The sequence below is a fragment of the Acanthaster planci genome, linkage group LG05 (assembly GCF_054643075.1).
Source record: "Acanthaster planci isolate LZ-2023a linkage group LG05, COTS_SCS, whole genome shotgun sequence".
Taxonomy (NCBI): Eukaryota; Metazoa; Echinodermata; class Asteroidea; order Valvatida; family Acanthasteridae; genus Acanthaster; species Acanthaster planci.
The window spans coordinates 9,574,607-9,595,899 of NC_141781.1; the positions used below are offsets into that span (position 1 = coordinate 9,574,607).

General features: G+C 42.8%; 2 protein-coding genes across 2 annotated transcripts; one reads left to right on the forward strand and one right to left on the reverse strand.

Annotated features, from left to right (window-relative positions):
* Window positions 1-3,040: 3,040 nt before the first annotated feature.
* On the forward strand, window positions 3,041-12,904 carry LOC110987105 (betaine--homocysteine S-methyltransferase 1-like). The gene is made up of 8 exons (XM_022249551.2): window positions 3,041-3,221; window positions 6,296-6,437; window positions 7,499-7,617; window positions 8,377-8,568; window positions 9,453-9,600; window positions 9,937-10,119; window positions 10,620-10,848; window positions 11,408-12,904. The coding sequence occupies exons 1-8, from the start codon at window positions 3,195-3,197 to the stop codon at window positions 11,571-11,573; spliced, it is 1,206 nt and encodes a 401-aa protein (XP_022105243.2). The 5' UTR covers window positions 3,041-3,194; the 3' UTR covers window positions 11,574-12,904.
* A 98-nt stretch (window positions 12,905-13,002) lies between these two features.
* Window positions 13,003-21,205, reverse strand: ccnb1ip1 (cyclin B1 interacting protein 1). The gene is made up of 11 exons (XM_022249553.2): window positions 20,961-21,205; window positions 20,017-20,097; window positions 19,711-19,770; window positions 19,457-19,602; window positions 18,569-18,683; window positions 18,066-18,086; window positions 16,938-17,029; window positions 15,706-15,728; window positions 15,312-15,421; window positions 14,788-14,856; window positions 13,003-13,945 (listed from the first exon to the last, which is right to left on the reverse strand). The coding sequence occupies exons 2-11, from the start codon at window positions 20,090-20,092 to the stop codon at window positions 13,818-13,820; spliced, it is 840 nt and encodes a 279-aa protein (XP_022105245.2). The 5' UTR covers window positions 20,093-20,097; window positions 20,961-21,205; the 3' UTR covers window positions 13,003-13,817.
* Window positions 21,206-21,293: the final 88 nt, after the last annotated feature.

The following is a 21,293-nucleotide window of genomic DNA, read 5'->3' on the forward strand; positions in this document are numbered from 1 at the left end:
TATGAGCCGACCCGTTGAACTTTTTATACATGAAAGTGACTCTTTGTCGCCATTTGACACCAAATTTGTAAAAATCGAATGTCAATTATTCTCGCACAGTGCCCCGTTTTTCCGCGATAAGTCAGCCAAAAATGTATACCTTTCCACAGACTCATATCGAGTTAAAGCTTCACATAATGGGATAAGAGATGTCTTTACTTGCATCACAGGTTTTAAAAACATCGGGCTTCGGACAGCCAAGTTCCTAGTCTTGGTTCCAAGACCTTCCAGTCGTTATTCGGCGAGACGAATCGCACGCCTACACTGAGAGAGGGCGCTATCACCACACGAATCGTTATCGCAGCAAGCTTTTGGCCATTTTTGTTTTCATTTCTTATGTTTTCATTGGTTTTCCCTCGACTTTCCGAGGGAGCCAATCAACAGCTTTGTTTCAGCCTATATGAATTATTCATATAGGTTCATGACCTCTCTCAACCGAGAATAAAAAAAAGTCCCCGGACCCGACCTCGCTGTCCGAAAATGTCCAGAGAAAATGTATCTTTATGTGGTTGTAACATGCCTTTAAGATACGTCAAAAGATTTTTATAACAACTTTCCATATTCATCTTTTCGTTGATCATTTACTCTGTAAATTTCCAGGTTTGGGGGAAAAATAGACCAAATTCGCAGCGCTAAAGCGAGCAGGGACATCATACATCGTGACCGTACCGTGGTGCGACATGGCAAAAATTGAAAATATAGCTAAATTTCTTTTGTTATATGCGCTCATGGCAACTTTTTGGCTGCTGCTCCGGGCTACAGAAGGATATTTGGCTAGTGCTTAGCTATGAGCACCCGTAAAAACATATTTTACTCTGATGTTGGCCTATGTTTAAGTAAGAAAACGTAGTTTTTGAACAAGAAGCATCCATAAAAAAGGCTCAAAAAGTTCTCCTAATAATTATAGACCCATCTCACTCACTTCGATATGTTGCAAGCTTATGGAGCACATCTCAGCCAGTCACATTATGGATCACCTTGACCATCACAATATACTTCATAATTCTCAGCATGACTTTCGGAAGAGAAGAGGATGCGACGCTCAATTCGTCTAAACAACATCAGACTTGGCCTCATCCCTGGATAACAACAAGCAGGTTGATGCTACTCGGTTTTTCGAAGTCTTCGACAAGAGTTTCCCATACTTGTCTGTGGCTGAAGTTAAAACACTATGGTATTACAGGACACATCCTTGGTTGGTTAAGTTCCTCACTCAACGTAAACTGAGCGTTGTTTCGGACGGGAAAGTGTCCCTTGAGGTTACTTCAAGTGTGCCAAAGGGTACTGTTGTCGGCCCACTTTGTTTTTTTTTTTGTTTTATACATGTATTGACAACATGCCTGACTGAGTATCCCTGGAGACTAAAACTCGTCTTTTTGCTGATGACGCCCTAGTGTACAGAGAAATCAACAGTAATGATAGATTGCATTTTCAGAAAGATCTTGATGCCCTTTCAGAATGGGGCGCAACCTGGCAGAGTGACCTTTAATACTGACAAGTGTTATACCATGCACTTCACTAGCAAAAAATCACCCATAACTTACAACACCACAGATTACGTGGTAACACTTATTAGCTCAGTTGATTCACACTCCTAACTGGGCACCACATTCCAGCTCTGATTTGAAATGGAGTAAACACATACATGATTTTACAAACAGCTAAAAAGATTCTGGGGGTCATCCGTAGGAATTTTAGATCTTGTACCTAGGATATCAAGTCCAAATTGTACCTTTCTCTTGAGCAACCAAGACGTGAGTATTGCTCTGCGGCTTGGCATCCCATCACCAAAGCAAGATACACCCAGACTTGATATGATCCAGAGATCTACTGCAAGAATGTGCATGAATGACTATTCCAGAGAATCGAGCGTTACCAACGTGCTTGAAGGGTTAAAGTGCCAGGACCAGCCTTGAACCCCGGAGACGCACTTTTACGCGTCTTATTAGGATGTACAAACATTCTTTGCATCTGGTCGACATAAACTGGCAAGATCACCTCAGCAAAACCTCAACTTCTCAAAAGTATGCACTTGGTCTCATATATCAACGGGAACTGACTAGGACCCACGCTTATGACTTGTGCTTTTTCCCCTGGACCCAAAAGTATGGAACGACCTTCCTCACATTTTATTGGACTGTTGTAGCTTCAATTTTAGCCATTTTTAAGTTAACAACCCACAGTAAACCCAGTCACTCCAACAACTAACTGGTCAGGTCACCAACACCCTAATGTGATGCAGTCTACATGTACATCTGTATCTGCTTTATTGGAATACACACGCATCCAGATCCGGGGCAGTTTTCCAATACTCAACTCGGCTCCGTCAGAGGCTTTAACTTTTTTTTTACTACCTGACTTTGAAGTTGTAAGCGCAGTAATCAGTCTGATGACGCCACAGAACATCAAATAAGATGCAAGAAAGCCAAATTATAGTAATCCATTGTAACATAAACGCTTCAGGCCCACAATCGGGGATTGGTTTTGGGAACGAAGCCTGAGACGGAGACGAAGCCTTCGAGTATTGGAAAACGGCCCAGATGTTTAAAGTCATTTGCGTAACTTCTGCCGGTCATAAGTCACGTCATATGAATAATGCATATCCTATACCTTTATTATCATATCTGTTGCCGCCTAAGACCTCACAAATATCCAAGACCTCATGATAACGATTCGTGAGGTGATAGCGCCCTGTACATGTACATGTACTCTACACGTACAGGTACATGTGTGTATGTACATGTACAGTACATGTACAGTACGTGATGGTTCGCGGTGACATCATGGAACAACTGAAGTGTCTTGGAACCAAGACTAACAAGTTTCCGACTGATAGATTCTCCAAATAACCCGAATAAACGACCCTTAAAAGACATCGTAGAACGGTAGGTCATGTGCATTGTGAGCGCGGGCAACAGCCTGCTTCTCTTTCCCAGGGTATTGTCCCAAATGAATTGTTGTCGATGTACAAGTATTCACAGTGAGGACGATATTAGAGCGTGCTATTTTAAATATCGATCTTTCTGAAGCTGCACGCAGTCCTTGAGACACCCGTGTACTGCTATCCGGCCACATTTGCTACTTCTGGCGAGGGTTCTGAGGCATTCCAGTCAATTTTGTTTCTGCAGTCTACAGTTGAAGGAACGTTTTCCACAATGACAGATGCAAAGAAACCACGCATGGTAACATGTTTTTCTTGTCCTCTTCCGGAATGATATTTGAAAGTTGTCAAACCAGTCATCTGGTCATGCCAGTCGGTAGCCGCCATGTGGCCGGCGCATCCAGGCTGGGCTACCCGGCTAGGCCTACTACTTACTAGTACTAACAAGTAACATGACTGGGTGTAGGCCTAGGTACATGTAACTTCAAGCATGACCTGCCGGGCTGCAGAACTGCAAGTCATGGCAAGATTACCATTGAAGGGAATCAAAAGATCAAATGTAGACTTAATACTATTATTTATTAGTAGGCCCTAGGTTTTACATAGGCTAGTAGTAGTACCAGAAATGCCAGAGCACGAGATGCTCTTCAAAATGAGGGTCAGTGTATACCCCTACTAAAGTACTAGGCCTAGCCCAGGTTGGAAGACGTTGCATTGTGACTAACGTCTAGGGCAGCATACTCGTAGAAATGCTGCCCCATTTCCCCCAAGAGTTCTAGGCCTACATGTATGTATGGTAGCTTACATATCTTCGTTATGTACCTGTACTATGTCTTTGAATTTGGAAGAAAGAAATATGGGGCGTGTGTTTACACCAGAAATGGGATCTTTCCTAGCAGCAGTAATTTAGAGCGGCAAAATATACCAATGGTTGTTGAATCATCTTCATCACTGGGTTTTTATCTCTATTTGGCAGTGACTCGTCATTAATCTGGTTAACTTTCCACAAACAGGAGTCCTATGAAAAATGGGTAGACAGACTGCAGTGCGAAAGAGGAGGCCCTGTGTTGAACAAACGATGTTCTTCATGTACACTTTTCCTATGGCATGGAGGTGGGGTGCAATCATAGAGCTCCCACAGGCCACTCCCACATGTACACAGAGCATGACACCAGTCTGTTTCAGGTCTATTCAAACTTACACTATAGCAGTTCCATGCCATTGTGTTAAGGTCAAATAAAATACCACAGGATACCAGTAAATGTACAATATGGGGATTTTTTTTTACCTTGCTAGCAAAAGGCAGTGGATATTTGATCGTGAGCCAGTACATGCTTTTGCTGTCAAATGGGCACTCGGGCACTGAAACAGAGTGAGTGCAGTGAGTGGGGGGGGGGACTTAGACTGTGTTGGAAGCAGTCTTCCAGGGCTATGGCTATGTCTGTCTCTGCTGTCAGTGTGGCCTTGCATATTTTTAGTGGGTGCAGACAACAGATTCAGGTGCCATGTTACAGTCACCAAACATTTATCTAGTTCCATACGTGCATTGTCATTTTGAATTTGTGTTTAAAAGATGGAATTCAGACCTAATGCTATTTGGTAATTTTTTCCCCTTTTAATAAAACTCAGGAGTCAAGGTTCACATAATGACCAGTGAAACATTTTGCAATTCGCCTGGATTCTGGTATGAACAAATAAAAGGATTATGTGACTTTTTGGGTAGGAAGAAGACCTTAAAACAGGCCAAACAATGATTTAAACTTGCAGCCTCATGTTCTGACAGGACTAGTGCTATGTGCCTTAACTGCTTGGCCATATGACACTGACTACTGCAACCAAACAACAGTCGTTTGGTCATTGTGATAATTGTATGTCTTTTATTCAATGGCTACTGTATAGAAAAAGTAACGTGAAGCTGGCTCACATCAAAATATACATGTACAGTTCATTTTTGAAACGAATTTTTTGAAGAAACAAATTGTCGAGGAAACAGAATATTCCCAGCAACAATTTCCATAAGTTAGAAGGTTATTTAATGGATGCTGTACATTTTCTGTGCTTTTTAACTGATGTCAGTGACCGTAGAGTGGCCAGGTCCCTAATTTTGCCACCTACTTGTATTGTCAAGTCTGATTGGTTTTCAAAGTAAGTTGTGAAATAAGGGACGTTATAGTTTGAAAATGTAAAGTTTGCCGCCTGTTTCCCCTGATGTGCATATTGCATACCAACATGATAGTAAAATGCAGTAGATTCCCGTTATAGCACTCCCTGATGTTGTGCTCTTACCGATATAACACTCTATTTTCATTTCCCCAACTGCACGCCCATTCACTGTGTACATTTTATTGTTATAGCGCTCCCGTTTACAACGCTTTTCAGGATATAACGCTCCCGGCCCCGAGAACCATATAAAGCGTGTGAAATGATTCCGGTTACAATGCTATTTACCTTGCAAAGTCAGATCCTTTGAAAATCAACGCATATGAAACCGTATCGCAGGGCTGCCGTGATTGGCTGGCCATCCTGGACACCAGTAGCTTGGCGATCACACAGAGTGCAGACACGCACTAGGCTGTCCATGCCGTGTGATCGCAAGCAGGTGCTCCCCACGGTGAGCCGCGCCCGTGTGGCTTTGCTGTGGGTGATTATTTTCGCACTTTATATTTATTCTCGTGGTGTAGTTTGGGACACAAATAATCAACATTGAGATACTCCATGTAGTATTTTGTTACCTAAAGGTTTCTTTCTGCCGATAAATGAAATCAGCCGCTTAAATTGTACGCGTATCTTTGTGTAGCAAATCTCGTCTTTTCGCTGATTTTGTTCGGCGTGACATGTTGGATCTGTTTTACTTTGGTTTTCTAATGACATAGCACTTTCTGTGGTCACATAGTTATAGGGAAAAGTCAGCGATTGGACTGTTCATGAGTGGTTACGCAGTAGCAGTCAGGATGTCGCGGTGGGTTTAGATGCTGTGCGTGCTTCACCATGCAACATGCATAAGGTCCCGTGGTGATTTTTGAAGAGGTTTTTTTATTGGTGTCACGAAAACGTCAAGATAAACAGATACAAGGCATGTACTCTGAAAATTAGGGTACATACATTTGCCAGTACATGTAAACAAAATTCACATACATGAGGTACATGTACATGTACCGGTAGATATATGTATCTATACATGTACATAGAAGTACATGTGCGCATATGCAATGCACAGGTTGCGCGTCCATCCAGTCAGTTATAGTGCTGTGTGGTTGTAACGCTCAATTCTGTTCCATTGAGAGTGCTATAACGGGAATCTACCATACATGTAACTTTTCCTGTTGTTGATACTGTTCTCAGTGTTCTGTGTACACATGCTTTTGCTCTTATCAGGAGAAGAGGGGCCTTCTGGAGCGGCTGAACGCAGGGGAAGTTATCATTGGAGATGGTGGCTATGTGTTTGCGCTGGAGAAGCGCGGATACGTGAAGGCTGGGCCCTGGACACCAGAGGCAACCATAGAATTTCCGGAAGCAGGTATTTGAAATTGCTCTGTATAAGGGTCCGAATTTTTCACCGGACCTCTGACCCGTGAATGCGATGTCAGTCTTGTGAAGCCCATGACCATACAGGCTGAATGGTCTTGCATTTTTTTGGCCAGTGTTCTGCACTGTTAGTTTTTATTTGTTCATCTTACTATAGGGCGTGTTAGAACAGACATCATTCTTAAATTCACCCAGTGTAACAGAAAAAATCTAGCAACAGCAAAGCGGGTGTTCAAACAGGAAGTATTAGGGCAGTCTTGTAAAAGTGGTTTCGGTCCGGTAACTTTTACGGGCCAGCGGACTGGAAGTCTAGCATGTCTAGTGACTTTTTAAACAATATTTAAACTTTGCTCAGCTTTGTAAGCTGGCAGTAGCACCAGGTATCGAGTGATATTGAGTGGAATCATCAACCTGCTGCTTCCATAGGGGGAGAGGGTAGATGGCACCAGAGGCAAAGCTGAGGGTGCCAAGAGGGTGCCAAACGTGTGCCACTTTTCACGATGTGCAAACATCTGTGACCATTGCACGGCACAGCAGACAAAAGCCAGTTTGTGGTCCCAGGAAATTGTTGTGTAGATTTTTACAGTAGGTGAACATCTAATTGCTTCAAGTCTGTGTGGGAATGACTTGACTTTGTGATACGCTCCTCGCTGTAAGCTCTGTCCCTTTGGATCTACACGTCTCGTGTGCAAGCTGGTTTCGTCGGAGAGTACAGTTTTCATGTGGCAAAAAATGGCTGGAAATCACCCATTTGCTTGAGAAAAAAAAATTAAAAAATCTCAAAATTGACGCCTACCATTGTCATTGGTGTATCAGTTTGTTGTTCATGTGTACCCTCCAACCCTCCCGCCTCCCCAAAAAATTTTCCCTTCTGGAATAAGTGTCCTCCCCCTCCCCTAGACGAAAAATCTTGGTGACGCCCATGCACAAGCTTCGCTTCGCTTTCACATTTGCCTGAAGTATAAACCCAGCCTATAGCTAATTGGTATGTCCCTGCCTTTGTGTTTCGGTGTTGGAAATACCATAGGATAATCTTTTTGCTTCCATCTGTAGTTAAACAGCTTGCTCGGGATTTCCTGCGCGCTGGTGCCGATGTCATGCAGGCGTTCACTTTCTACGGTAGCGACGACAAGCTAGAAAACCGTGGCAACGTGTCCCAAGAGAAGCATACTGTAAGTTAGAGTGCCCATTAGGGTGGAAACTGTTCCAAAGCCGGGGGGGGGGAACTTTGGCATTCAGAGTTTGTGCTGGTTCTCGTCAGTAATTGTAATTGTGCCTTGTGGAAGGAATCTACCCGAAGAAAGAGTTGAGGACCCACAGCTTTGCATATGTACATTTCTGTGAATAGAACTGTTGTTGGTTCACGAGCAAGGCAAAGTGCTGCAGTCAGCACAGCTTAGGCAAGCTAAATACATTGTTTTCTACAACGGTGACGCAGTAGAATTGTTCATGTCAAGCCAGTTTTGGCTGAAAAAGTAACCTTGAAATAAGCAGATAAATAACCCAACTGGATCCAGACAGGGTTCAGTATTGAGAGGACCTCTGTTAATCTGTTGGTCCAGCAGTACTGCATCTGACCCCTCTAAACACTATTGGGTTTTTATCAAATCACTTGGGTTTTCAAGTTTTCTTTGCCTGGTCCAATTTCATGGAGCTTCTTGACAGCAGGAAAAGTTGTGCTTAACCTAGCAGAAAAATTTGCTAACCTTCAGCACTATGTCATGGCAGCGCTAAGCCTGGTTGAGCTTACATTTGCGCATGTATTGTTTTGTCACTACGTTAAGCAAATTTGTCTTCCAAGGTAAGCATGCTTGGTAAGATATCTAAAGTAGGGCATCAACCCCCAGCCCTACCATCTGATAACATTCGTTTTGCCCATAAACCGAGTATGATCAAAACAAATGGTGCACTCAGCCCACGTATTTTAACAGGGTGCAGCTGTCAACATCGCGGCCTGCAAGATCGCCCGAGAGGTTGCAGAAGAGGGGAATGCCCTGGTGGCCGGGGGCGTGTCCCAGACCCCCAATTACCTCTCGGGGAAGGGCAAGGAGGCGGTGCAGGAACAGTTCCGCAAGCAGGCCGAGGTCTTCATTGAGAACGATGTGGACTTCCTCATTGCTGAGGTAAGGAAAAGAAAGGAATAGCTACTGCCAAATTCCGGGATAAGCTCCGATGGGTAGATTGCATTCAAAACAGGAAACGGACGAGAAAATTTGCATCCAAAGCTGTGTTCATGCACAGAGATAGTTGAGTACCAGTGAGAGAGGAGTTTATTTAATGTTGGTGACAAATGATTTCAAATGGGATTTCAAAATACGCCATCAACTGCTTAAATTAACTGGCTACTTTGGCTGGTTACTTGGTTTGTAAAAAACATTCACCATCAGTAGTGGATCCATGTCCGCTGTCTGGCGATAGCAGCCACAGTAGGCTGTACCTTTTACTTACTCAGTCAGCAGTTGCAAACCATGTGTATGTAATGTGTGCTGAATTTTGATCATTAAAAATCGGATTTGTGCACCTTGAAAGTCCTTGGTTTTTCTGAGTGTACAAACCCTGGCTATAGGTATAGCTAGTGTCAAGTGATTTTTTTCTGTTATTAAAGGGAGTGTCTCCTCCAATGTTGGACCACCAAAAAAACCCACTCCAACAAGAACATAATTTGTTGTACTTGGGAAGTGCTTGTTCCCACATCAGAACAAAGGGCAGCACCTTCGTATGCATTATTAAGGAACAGCCTGTCCCCAGTATGAACACAACTACTTCCCCTAGGGAACTCAGTGTTCCCAAAAGGAGTGTTCCGGCTCAAACAGGAACTTTTAAGATGTTTCCCAAGAGCCTCAATGTTAAGATGGCCAATTTCTTCCCTTCCCAAAAGACCACCGAACAGTCACTATCTGTGGCACCGTTCTCCCGCTGTGCAAAGAAATAGTGTGGTCATGATCCATAGAGAAAAACTCGAAATGTAGCTTGCGACGCTAAGCTTGTTACTTGATTGGTTGTGCAGTATTTTGAGCATGTGGAGGAGGCAGTGTGGGCCGTGGAAGAACTGAAGAAGACGGGCAAGCCGTTGGCCGCTACGCTATGCATCGGACCGGAGGGCGATTTGCACAACGTGTCGGCTGGCGAATGTGCCGTTCAGCTGGCCAAGGCAGGTCAGTATCAAAAGTAGAGACCAGGAGGGTACTGCTACTTAGCCGCGGTGCCTGTCAATACCTAATGTTTGCCATTCTCTGGTTTATTGTCAATCTACAAGAGTTTCAAACGTGCAATCTACAAGAATTTCAAACGTGTTCGTTTATTTGGCCCAAAACTCAACCAAGTTTTTTGTTGTCTTGTGTTGAACATGTTAAACACATTTCAGCCAGGTCAGTTTCACTGTGAAGGTTCAGTGGTGTAAAATTGATGCCGTATATTAACCAGTTGGCAGCCTTGTGTACGCACATAACGGCTAGAGACTCTATTTTCCTTTGGTTCGGTGTGGGTAACAGGTGCTGACGTGGTGGGCCTGAACTGCCACTTTGGTCCAGTCAAGACCCTTGAGGCCATCCGTCTAATGAAGGCAGCCCTGGACAAGGAAGGCTTGAAGCCCTTCCTCATGACTCAGCCGCTGGGCTTCAAGACTCCCGACGTGGGCAAACAAGGATTCATTGATCTACCGGAGTTCCCCTTTGGTAAGAGTTCTGCCTAGTTGGTTCCCTGGTTTGAAAGCCGAGGACAAAATAGTTTCATCAACAGCACCGATCTCATAGACAATTTAATGACTTAATGTCAGTGACAACGATGTCTCCTTCTTTGATGTATATGTAATGACCTCAGACTCTGTCGGATCTTTAAGAAAAATCATTTGGAGGTTTTGGAGAACTTCGCAGAATGGAGTAGGTCTTGCCCTACTTTCTGGTGGATTTTTAAGGATTCAAGTGGATTTTGTTGTGGAAGTATGCACGCTTTAATTTGGATGAGGTTGGCCACTTTTGTTTAAACTTTTGAAAAATCAATCACACTTAACAGGAAATCTTGGGTACTTAGATTTTGAAATATTCACATCTTCTCAACTCACAAAGGAGAACTTATTTTGTTTTCAATCAATTTTAAATGCAGGCATTCGTGCACTGAAAAAAGCAGTGCAAATCTAACATATAATAAAATGTTGACTTTCACCGTCTCCTCGCAGGTCTGGAACCCCGCATCCTGACCCGCTGGGACTGCCACAAGTACGCCCGCGAAGCCTACGAGATTGGCGTGCGCTACATTGGCGCCTGCTGCGGCATGGAGCCGTACCACGTGCGGGCCATCGCTGAGGAGCTGGCCTCCGAGCGGGGCTGCCTGCCGCCCGGTTCGCAGAAGCATGGCTTGTGGGGTGACGGCCTGCGCCAGCACACCAAGCCATGGGTTCGCGCCAGGTAGGCTCCTGCATGCAGTTATTGCTGAATCTGTTATCTAAAGCCAAGTCTAAGTTTTTGTCCATTGGAAATACACAGGGAAGTGCAGACTGTAGATACAGCCATTTTGGATGTCCTCAAGAAGGCTTGATTCATGCCTACTGTATGTGCTGGTCAGATCTCCCTTTTTTTCAGTCAGCTGTGTGGCGTAGTTGGTTGTGCAAATGGGTAAATTTATACCCACTAGAGTCAAGTCTCTATGATCTGCATAGAGCTTGCATCCGGGATCCACTGCAAACTGGGATGGAACCTAGACTTGACTTTATGGGGTTTCATATACAGCTTTTCTTGTTTGTTGTCACTGTTTGAAATGTGAGCATTTTAATCCCAGTTATTAATGGTCATTTCAATTAATTTTTGTTGCAGAGTGCACCTCTGATTTTTAGGTTGACAAAATCTTACCTCCTATTTTGAACACCTCCGATAAAAAAATCCCCAAATTATTTGGCATTGTTGACAGTAGCTTCATACACAGTGTCATGAATGTCCTTCATCCGTTCCTATTCTCGGTGGAATTCAGGGCTCGCCGGGAGTATTGGGAGAATCTGAAACCGGCCAGTGGACGCCCCAATTGTCCCTTGGTCTCCAGCCCGGATGGCTGGGGCGTGACCCAGGGGGACAAAGATCTACTGCAGAAGAAGGAGGCTACCACTGACGCTGAGCTCCAGGAGCTGTTCCATAAGTAGGCAGGAGACAGGCTTGTGAGGGGGGTGAAGCGATGCCAGTGTTTGCAAGCTGGCTCGGTTTCAGGGTTCCAAGAAAAAAAAGCTCGTGGATATTTTTGATAAACTTTTCATAGGTTTTTTTCTTTTGTCTGCTGCGGTGTTTTTTCCCCGTTTTTCCTTCTTTTTGAAATTTGTAATTCACTTGTTACCAGTAAACAAAACTCTGTAAGATTTGTTAATGAAAAGTAAACCTCAATATAAAAAGTGAGTATGAGAGAAGCAGTTTCGTACAAATCATGTATTCCTTGATTAGTATTTTGTTTACGGTAGCGGTACACTTGTATTCTGAAATGCGGAACGGACGTTCTAAACTTGGAAGATGTTGTACATGATGTTGCAGTATCTCTTCAAGGACATACAGACAAAGCAGCTCAGAATTTCTGAATTGAGTAAGGTACCGTATGGTTAACCTGATCAGTATGCGTGGTGCAGTTTTTAGCTAAGTTTAAGTAACATAGGAGATTTCTGTCCACTGAAAGTTAACTTGATCTCCAAGACAGTATGGCTCTACAGGGTTCGTGCAGCTTTTATGTATACCCCACTTTTGTGGTTTAGCGACTGCTTTAAGCAGACAGCAGAAAAGTGTGAACTGCAGCACTATAAATCCCAATGAAGTGTACGCATACCGTGTGCACACGAATGCACTGATTTCAGCAATTCAGGAATGTTGTCCTACCCTTTGTATGGATGGAAAGTCTTCCCCCCCCCCGTTGGAGCTCAGGATCAAGGCATGTGGAGCAATGTACGTTGGTGAATAGTGTTCTTGCAGACCAGATTGCCGTGTTCGTAAGACCTGGGACTTTTTTTTGAGAGGAAGGGGTGGAAGTTGTTCAGTTTTGTGATGTTTGCTGAAATAGTTCCAGACATTACCGGGTGAGGTGCAAGAATTAAACAGGATTTTTGAAGCTGATTAATAGTTGCTTGTGCTACTTGGTAGAAACTGTAAGTAATTGGCTGTTTTTCAATAGTTGACAGTCTTAAAATTGGGAGGACAATGCAAGCCCTTTTTTTTTGGCACCTTTAAAAGGTCATTTACCACTATCCGCGACTGGACTGTTGGCCGCATTTCAGAGGCATGCTCACTTGACTAACTTCAAAGTTGCTTCTCACACACTGGTATGGAAGCACATTTGTTCAAAAAGGTCTTCTTTCCTTTAAAAGCAGCAGATGATTCAGAAAGATCCCAGATGCATTCCAGCGACCATAGTTCTTCTCTAGGATGTTAGACAAATTTAAAAAAGAGGTTGTTTTTAGTAATAAAAACAAGCATACCTTTAAGTGTGAACATCTAACCTTGTTGTTTCTCCCGATTGTTGTGTTGGTACTACAGTGTAATTTAGTCGTTACTATTTTCATTGACCAGTAATTGCACTGCTGGACAAATTTGAAGTGAAATTAGACCATTTAGTTTATTATGTGTCTTGCCTGTCGCAGTGAAATGCATTGGAAAGTGGCAGACTTTCGTTTGAGTAAAAGACTTTTGAACGGGTTTCTCAAAGGTGGAAATCAGCATGCAACATCAACGTCAACACTTTTATCCTCCTTGGGTCCAATAGGAATTATGGGCATTCATGGAGAGTTCTCATTCTAATGCTAAAAACATGAGTAAAAGTAAACTTCTACGCAAAGCGTCTTATCAAGACGTTATATGAGATATAGTTACATTGTTGCTCACCATATCGTAGTAAAATAGAAAGTAGGTTTGCGGTAGCACCATGGACGTATCTCTTTTGTATTTTGTGAGTATTTGCGGTTCTGAAACGAACCAGTGGTACTCAACGTTTCTCCTGATGACGAGCAGAGCACACTGCACGAAACGTCGAGTACCACTGGTTCTTTTCAGAACTGCAAATACTCAAGAAAGAGATACGTCCATGGTGTTACCGCAAACCTACTTTCTATTGTACCTATTCACCATGCAAACCTTCAAGACTTATATCGTAGTAAAGATTGTTCCTAGGCTCAACACTCGGGGTTTGAGTGAGCATTTCAAAATGGGATGTCCACATTTGCCTGAAAGTCAAATACTGGACTTCCAAGTTTCTAAGGTTTTATGCTCTAACCTGCATTTGTGTGAACAAAACAAGACGGCCAAACGGCCTACTGGGTGTAAGGATACAAAAACGCCCCTTGAAAAGACAATGCAAACAGATTAATCCAAGGAGTCTCCGTAACTAAGGTGGCAAGGATGGATCGTCCTGTTGGTCAGGTCTTTCGCTGTCCCAGCCGTCGGGCGAGCTCATTGGGCGTTCCTATCTCCATGCTGAAGCGGTTCTGCACAGCCAAGGGCATGGACTGGATTGGCGTGTTGGTGGGGCGCAGCACGAACTCCTCTAATGTGCAGAGCAAAGAGTGCAGAGAAATCAAAGTCTGAGAAACTTGCAATGTCGGCCGTAAAACATTTACTGGCCGGGATGTTACTCGAAGCTCTTCATTCATGTACTCTGAGCTGGGCTTTACGGGAATTGTGGCTGATATGGAAAAACAATGATGCGTTTCCGTCTTGCCTATTAAAGTATTAAGGAATCTCAACAACAGATGAAGTTGTAAAGATGTACAAACTCGGACCATATTATAAGCGATTATAGAAATGCTTCCCATTCCCTCAGTCAGTGTGGATGCTGGTGTTTTTTTTTCTTGTTGTCCCAACGTAATCAGGCCGGTGTTCGCTTGTGCAATGCAAGACATGAAGGGGGCTGGTGACCATCCCTTCTGGAGAACGACTAGGACCAACAGCCCTGCTGTAGGTTGCATGTAAATGTACTTTAAAAGGAAATCTATACAAAAGGTGTGGGGCAATTGGAGTGGCTATCCGCACTGAGTTGAAGTGCACTCCCCCCCCCAAGTGGCAAAAGAAAGACTGATGATAGTAAGTTTTCCAAGTGAGTTCTTGCACGCATTCTGCGTGTACGCAAAGACCATACATTAAAGAATGAATTCGTTACATGAACGCAGCGCGCACCGCGTCTAACGCGTCATTGATCTCCATTATAAACACGTGCCTTTGGAGTGAGTACCAAAATTAACCACCCTTTTTTGTTACGCTTGGAGCGGAACCAGCCCTCCTTGAAATGCTTGTTCGTTCAAAGGGAGATTTACATGAAAGTGATTCGGGGATTGGATTTTTATTCTGGCAAGAAAAAGAATACTTGTTGTTTTAAGTAATAAATCTTACTTTCTGCAGGTGACATCATTCTCATGTGATCACCTCCACCGCGATGTCTTCCAGATCTGCTAGTGCTCTCTGTCAGGTACAAGTTGTAAGCAAAACATGAGAGCAATCTGTACTTGGATGCCAAAGTCAGTAAGTACACATTGACGTTTGGTTTGGCTACCGAATGACGAGCAGTGACTCATGGCGTGGTAATGGGTCTTTTAACAGTATCTGACCCAAGTTGAATTGGGAAGTTTTCCAACCAGTCTAGTTTATGCGTCCAGTGCACACGCAAAGACCTTACATTTCAACAGAAATTAGGTGCAGATGCACCAAACGCAGAAAAACCTGTGTGCGCACACAAAGTGAGTTTCCACCAATGGGCTGTCATTGCTTTGCAAAAAACACGCCCTCTCTAGTTCCTGCTTAGAGCGGATAAAACACCTCCCATTCCCCCAATACTGTAATTTGTGCTGGCAAAGTACGTCACTGTTATCTTCTACAACCCATCCCGCGATGAAGATTTGTCGCAGGTGGACACTTACCATCCCCCGAGGAGATGGGTATGTCATAGCTGATGGAGGGTGCTGCTTGAGTCCACCTGTGGCTCTCGTGTGATCCGCCAGGGTCCAGCATACCTACATTAATGGATCGCCTGAGGAACAGAGATGCAGTGAGATTTAAGGTCAGCAGGGAAAAAAAGAGAGAACCCTGCATACTTTGAAAAGTAAAACACTGTATAGTGTACAGATGTGCAATATTTGGTAAAGGCTTGAAGACAATTGTCACGTTTGTAAGCTGTTTAAAGCAGAATTTTTACCATGAACCATATTGCACCTAAACACAATGACCCTACATAAAAACTTTGCTTGTTCTAATCTGCCACTGATTTTGAAAGAATTAAATCTACTTGGACAAATAAAGGAAATTAAATCTCACCTTTTCTGAGCATCGTACATTATCTGGAAAGAAAATGAAGGAATTTTTTTTTAAAAGATGGAAATGTTCAGGTGGTGCTAAACTCTGGCTATCTAGCCGAGGGAAGAATGAGGCAAGTTTCCTTCTTTGGAGACATGTTATCTTTTTCTTAAGGAATTGATACGACCATTTTACAAACGACACTACCTCCATGGGGGAGAGTAACGAGGATTGTCTTACAAATGTAAAGATTTGGACAATCATTTTTTAAAAAAAGTAATTTCTCAGCCCCCTCAGTGCCCGACCCCAAACCTGGATACACTACTATCAAAGAATGTCATTCCCGATGGCATTCTCATCAATTTTCAAAAAATGAACCGTTTCTCCACAGGAGAAAGGAGCTTGTTAACCACATGCTGCCCGGGGGACCCGTTTTCGAGCACATAGGCTTTATACACAAAGCCGGGGAGCCCAAAACCGGGACAAAAGAGCTGGGCTTTGTAACAAAAGACTGTGCTCGGCACGAATGACTGAGCTGCTGGGCATTACCAACATATTTTCACTCTCAATAGTAGATATAATCCAGTCTTGTTTTGAAACAGTAAACCACGGTTTTGGGCATTTAGTGCGAGCGGATTACCACCAGGGACAAAAAGCACTCCACCAGCTCAGCGATGAGCAACACAGCACTGCTGCACGCTAATCTGGCCCCTATTGAAAGGAGGTCAGCAGCACACTATGCCAGGTTCGTGAACATAAGAAAGTTATATAACACCGCACAATCTGGGCTCTTTTTACAAGGCTGCAAGCCTGGCTGTAATACTTGGGCGTCAATAGATGTTGTCTGTCAGGCTACAGTGGCCACCAGAGAGTAATTCATGTGGGTGTAAACGTCCATTAACTGAATTGATGAATTTTTGAAGATTTTTGAAAACTAAAATCTTGAAATTCTCCCGTATGTGTGCACTGCTTTTTTCAAACCACCCGGCAGCATGTGGTTAAGCATGGATCAACCCCCCAAAAAGTTACATGTACTAAATCGTTTTGAAACAATTCTTTCTCTGAAATTCTACACTTTTTGGATAAATTCTAATTCTTTCATATTTTAAACTCAATCTTTTGTGCGCATATTCTTGGGTATTTTGAATAAATTTGTGCCTGACTGCTTGTCGACTGCCTCAACAAATGCCAAGTGCTGACCTCAAAGAATCAATGTCGATATTAATGGTAGCGGCACACAAACAATGCTTTACCTGGAGCTTCTGATGCTGTCTGGTACGTTCTGCCATCTTGTCCGACAGATCATGGTACTGCTTCTTGGAAGATTCCAGCTCTTTTTTGACAGCTAGCATAAAACATCCCAAACCAAGGCACTGTTGACTGTCAATCACTGTGTCATAAAATCTCCTCAACAAGCTTCCCGCCCCCCCTGGTCCCCTTGACCTCTGGTTTGACCTGCCCCTCTACCCATCCCACTTCCCACCCCACCGCCCGAGCAGGGTATGCATCAGTCAAGCAGGGCATCTGCTTGATTCTTTTGTAACAACCTTGTCAGCCATGTGCTACAGTTGGCTGGGTGCTGTGCACATATGCAGCAAGGTATGAGACGGACAGAACCCCCCCTGCTTTGTGTTGGTCATTGTCTCGCAGGAATCTGGAGAATTCTTTTCAGACATCTTGGGGGGATGTGTTAAGTAACAATAGTCTGGAATGTGTATAGGGATTTGACATGAAGGGGGGTACCCCTTGGTCTCATTTCTTGCTGGGTATAGCTGTGCTAGGGTAAAATTGGGGATGGGGCTGTGCGGGTTTTGCATGGGTATGGTAGGAGACATCTTCCTGTATGACCAGGTAAGTTGTATGCAGTTTGGATATCATCGGTAGGTAAACTCGCTCAGGTTAGAAGTGGTTACAGTGCTACTATAAGCTGCTCCATCTTTAAGATCATTGTGTCCTACCTTTTTTTCAATTTCTTTAAGCGACTAATTACAGTTCTTAAGTTCTCGCTGATTGAAATGATAAATATAGACTGAAGTTATGGACTTAAAGTCTTGAAGATAAATAAACAACCTGGGTATGATGTCACGTTAGAGAGCATTTTTTTTCTTCCTCTAGGATAGGCTCGAGAAAAACTTTCGTGCATTCATTGTAATTAAATTAAAACAACAAAGAATAACCTCTGACTCCGCCTTCACAAAAGGGTCTATTTCCTCTGAGTTCATGTGGCCCTGACCATGCTATACAATACTGTAAAGTGTGGACTCGCAGTTGAGCAAAAGCTTGCCAAAAATGTTCACGTTTGTTTCTACGAACGTCTCTTCATAAATCTACAGGTTGAGTGATTGTTTTTTACACAATATCTGGAGCATAGTATCACTCACCTGACATTTGGTGCTTGAGTGCTGAATATTTGATTTAGTCAAGGAATAGTTTGTAAGCTGATCTTTCCACTCTAAAGACAATGAATTATTATATTACTCTATACTCGCTGATATTGGGATAGGACAGCAAACGATCTCCACTAATGATGTTATTCTGACATCTGCAAATGATTCTTTGGGCTGTTAAAAATAAAGACTTTGGTTTGAACATTGAAAGAAAGACTTATAATATAACACTACCAAGATAACACAGGGCATTTATGTCAGAGTATGAAAAAACAAGGCAGTTGAGACGAAGGCTTGATTGACTCTTGGAAGAAAATACTGGTGAGGATTATTACAATTCAATGTTCAAAAAAACATAAGTACAAGACATGGCCAGAAACATAATCTGCGTTTTACCGTTACATGACTAGCTGGTTGTAAATTAGGAAATTTAGATACCGTAAGATACGAAAACAAAGAAACATTGACAATTTCTCCAGTAGTTTAGTCAAGGATACATGCAATCTCTGACTGTAGCTTGGTGACAGTGTGTTCGTAGTACTGCTCCAGCTGGGCGCTTCGTTCCTTGGACTTGTTAGCGACATAGTCCTGGTAGATTCTCTCCTGTTGGATCTGAAATGACATGATGACTTTACTTGATGATCAACGTGGAAAGACATTTCAAGATTTCAGTTACGTATGAATGCAGACACAGTACACGTAACGGAGGTGCTCAGAAGAGCCCATTTATTTTACAGACTATTATTTTCTCGGAATTTCCTCCGAATATTTTTCAAACTGTGCATTTGGGGTTTGATCCCAGAAACTGAGTCTGGAGACCGTTTTTTTAAAGTAATTTTTGTTTCACTTTGCTATTTTAAGGGGCAGACTAACTGTTTTGATGTATTGTTCAGTTTACTGGGGAAAAAAGACAATTGAAGGGGTCCTGTTGGGTAATATTGTGCAAGATTCTCTTTGATGACCTCACAAGTGATTCTGGTGACTTGCAACTCCATTTTGTTATGGTGGGTCACATGTTCATACTACAATCTATTCTTAATGAAGCATTTTAATTACATCACAATCTCAAAACACTGCACAAAAACACCATAAAAATAGACCAAAAAGTAGATCAGTTGATTATTAGTGCAAACGGTTAAAATTAACATCTTCTAACACGATTTTACACATTTTGACACATTTTTAGCCGTGATATAAAAGTCCCTAATTTGTCAATATTTCTCAAGAAAACTAGCACTCTGTTCCACAGAAAAGGGACGTAAACAGTAAAAACACGATCACGATATTTAGTTCATTTCTCATAAAAAGCAACTGCTATGGAGGCTTGTCACATTTATTTCCTGACCTTTCACCACTGATAACGGAATATGATCTACTGCACCAACCTGGTATGTCCAGAAGGCCATAGCTCGCGTGCACACCTCCAATATGGTGTCTGGTTTCTGCCCTGCAAGTACCATAGACTTGTACTGCTCCGAAGGTGAGAGATCAATGCGGACTATGTCAAACTTCCCTGACAGGTTGGTTTCACCTTAGTGAAAAAAAAAAAAAAAAAAAATTGTGCCACATCCTACTGTACAGCATGAGACTACATTCGCATGCAATTGCAAATCTCTAATGAAGCAAATCAGAAACTCACATGCTGGACAGGCGAAGCACTTGTTGAATTCCTTAGTACCATCCTCATCACAAAATATATCTAAGGCATGAGTGTTGAAGGAAAGTAAGAAATTGTTTGGCAGGTTGTCCAAAATAGAGTTTGTGAATAACTGATGAAGTGTATTCAAGAGAAAAGCTCTATACAACAACCCCTCTGAAGTTGAATGCATATTTGGCTTTTTTAGCAGAATCCCTTGGTCTCAATTAACAGTTATATGGCTACAAATCCACTGGTTGAAAATGCCAGTCACTCTCTCAAATAGCATTGAAATCTTGTTAAGGATACGAGAGCATGACGTAACCCATGCAAATGAGCTGAGTCTCTTCCGACATTTCTTAAAGTTGCACACCATTTCATCCATCTTGTCTGCAGAAAGAATGGGAAAGCGCAGATAATGTCCAATCAATTAGGCCTTTGTATTAATAGATGAGGGTTTTCGTGCTTGTTCTGATCAATAGGCCTACCAGTAGTTCTACTGAATTAAGTCTTAAATACTATGATCGCAATTATATTTAATCACCATTGTGAAATTTTACAAGAATCACCATGTGGGAAATGAGGTAAATAATGGAAATTATTGCCAACAGTGGCAAACGCACACAGTACAGGCACAGAGAACAATGATGCCATGTCTAAGGTAAGCATAGTTACACTTGACATGCTCGAGTGCAGTTTTAAACAAAATTTATGTTAAAGCCCTGGAATGGCCCAACTATCGATTTGTAGACATGGGCCTAGTCTGCCGTGTACCCGGTAGGCCTCTACAAATTTCTTTTTCAACATTTGGATATGGTTGCATGACCATCATTTCCAAATCATGATGTTTAAAAAGGCGATTTAAACGTGACGTTAGGCCCAACAGTTCGGTAGAGTCCTAACATTTAGCCTAGTTACTAGTAGTAGGCCTGGTAGTAGCAGTACTCTACTACCATGACTAATGTTACTCTAGTCCTAGGCCTAACTAGAAAAAGGAAGGAGGGTCACATATTTCCTACCATAGTAGCAAAGCACTTCTCAAAACTCTGTAGAAATATGGATTAAAGGCCCCTGATTGGAAAAAAAATCTACTTCAGGCAGGACAAATCGTTTCCAAACATCTAAATGTTTACAGGCCTAACCAGGCTAGCTTTGTTTAGGCCTAGACCTAAAGCTCGACAAGGGAATTGCACAATCACCGGCCTAATACTATTAGTTACTACCGGTAGGGCCTACTCAGTTAGCCTATGTACCTGCGTGGGCGTGAACTTGAAGTTCTTTCTCAAATTCTCCTCGACTTCGCAACTCGCAACCCACGTCCCACCAACACACGAACCTTTCAAATCAAACTGAATGCCAGAGTTTTTCAAGTTTATGAGAATTCATTCAATCGCGGAACTTAATAGCAAACTAGAACGCCAAGTTAATTGTAGTGAAAATTCCAAAACGCGTGACCGGCACGATCGCACCCGAAAGCGATTGGTCAAAAGTTGATTAAATATGCAGTACGCCCTCTCGCGTCCTTATATGACCAATTCTATCATTTCCTTGCGCCTCGACGCTGCCACTAACACAAACACAACTAC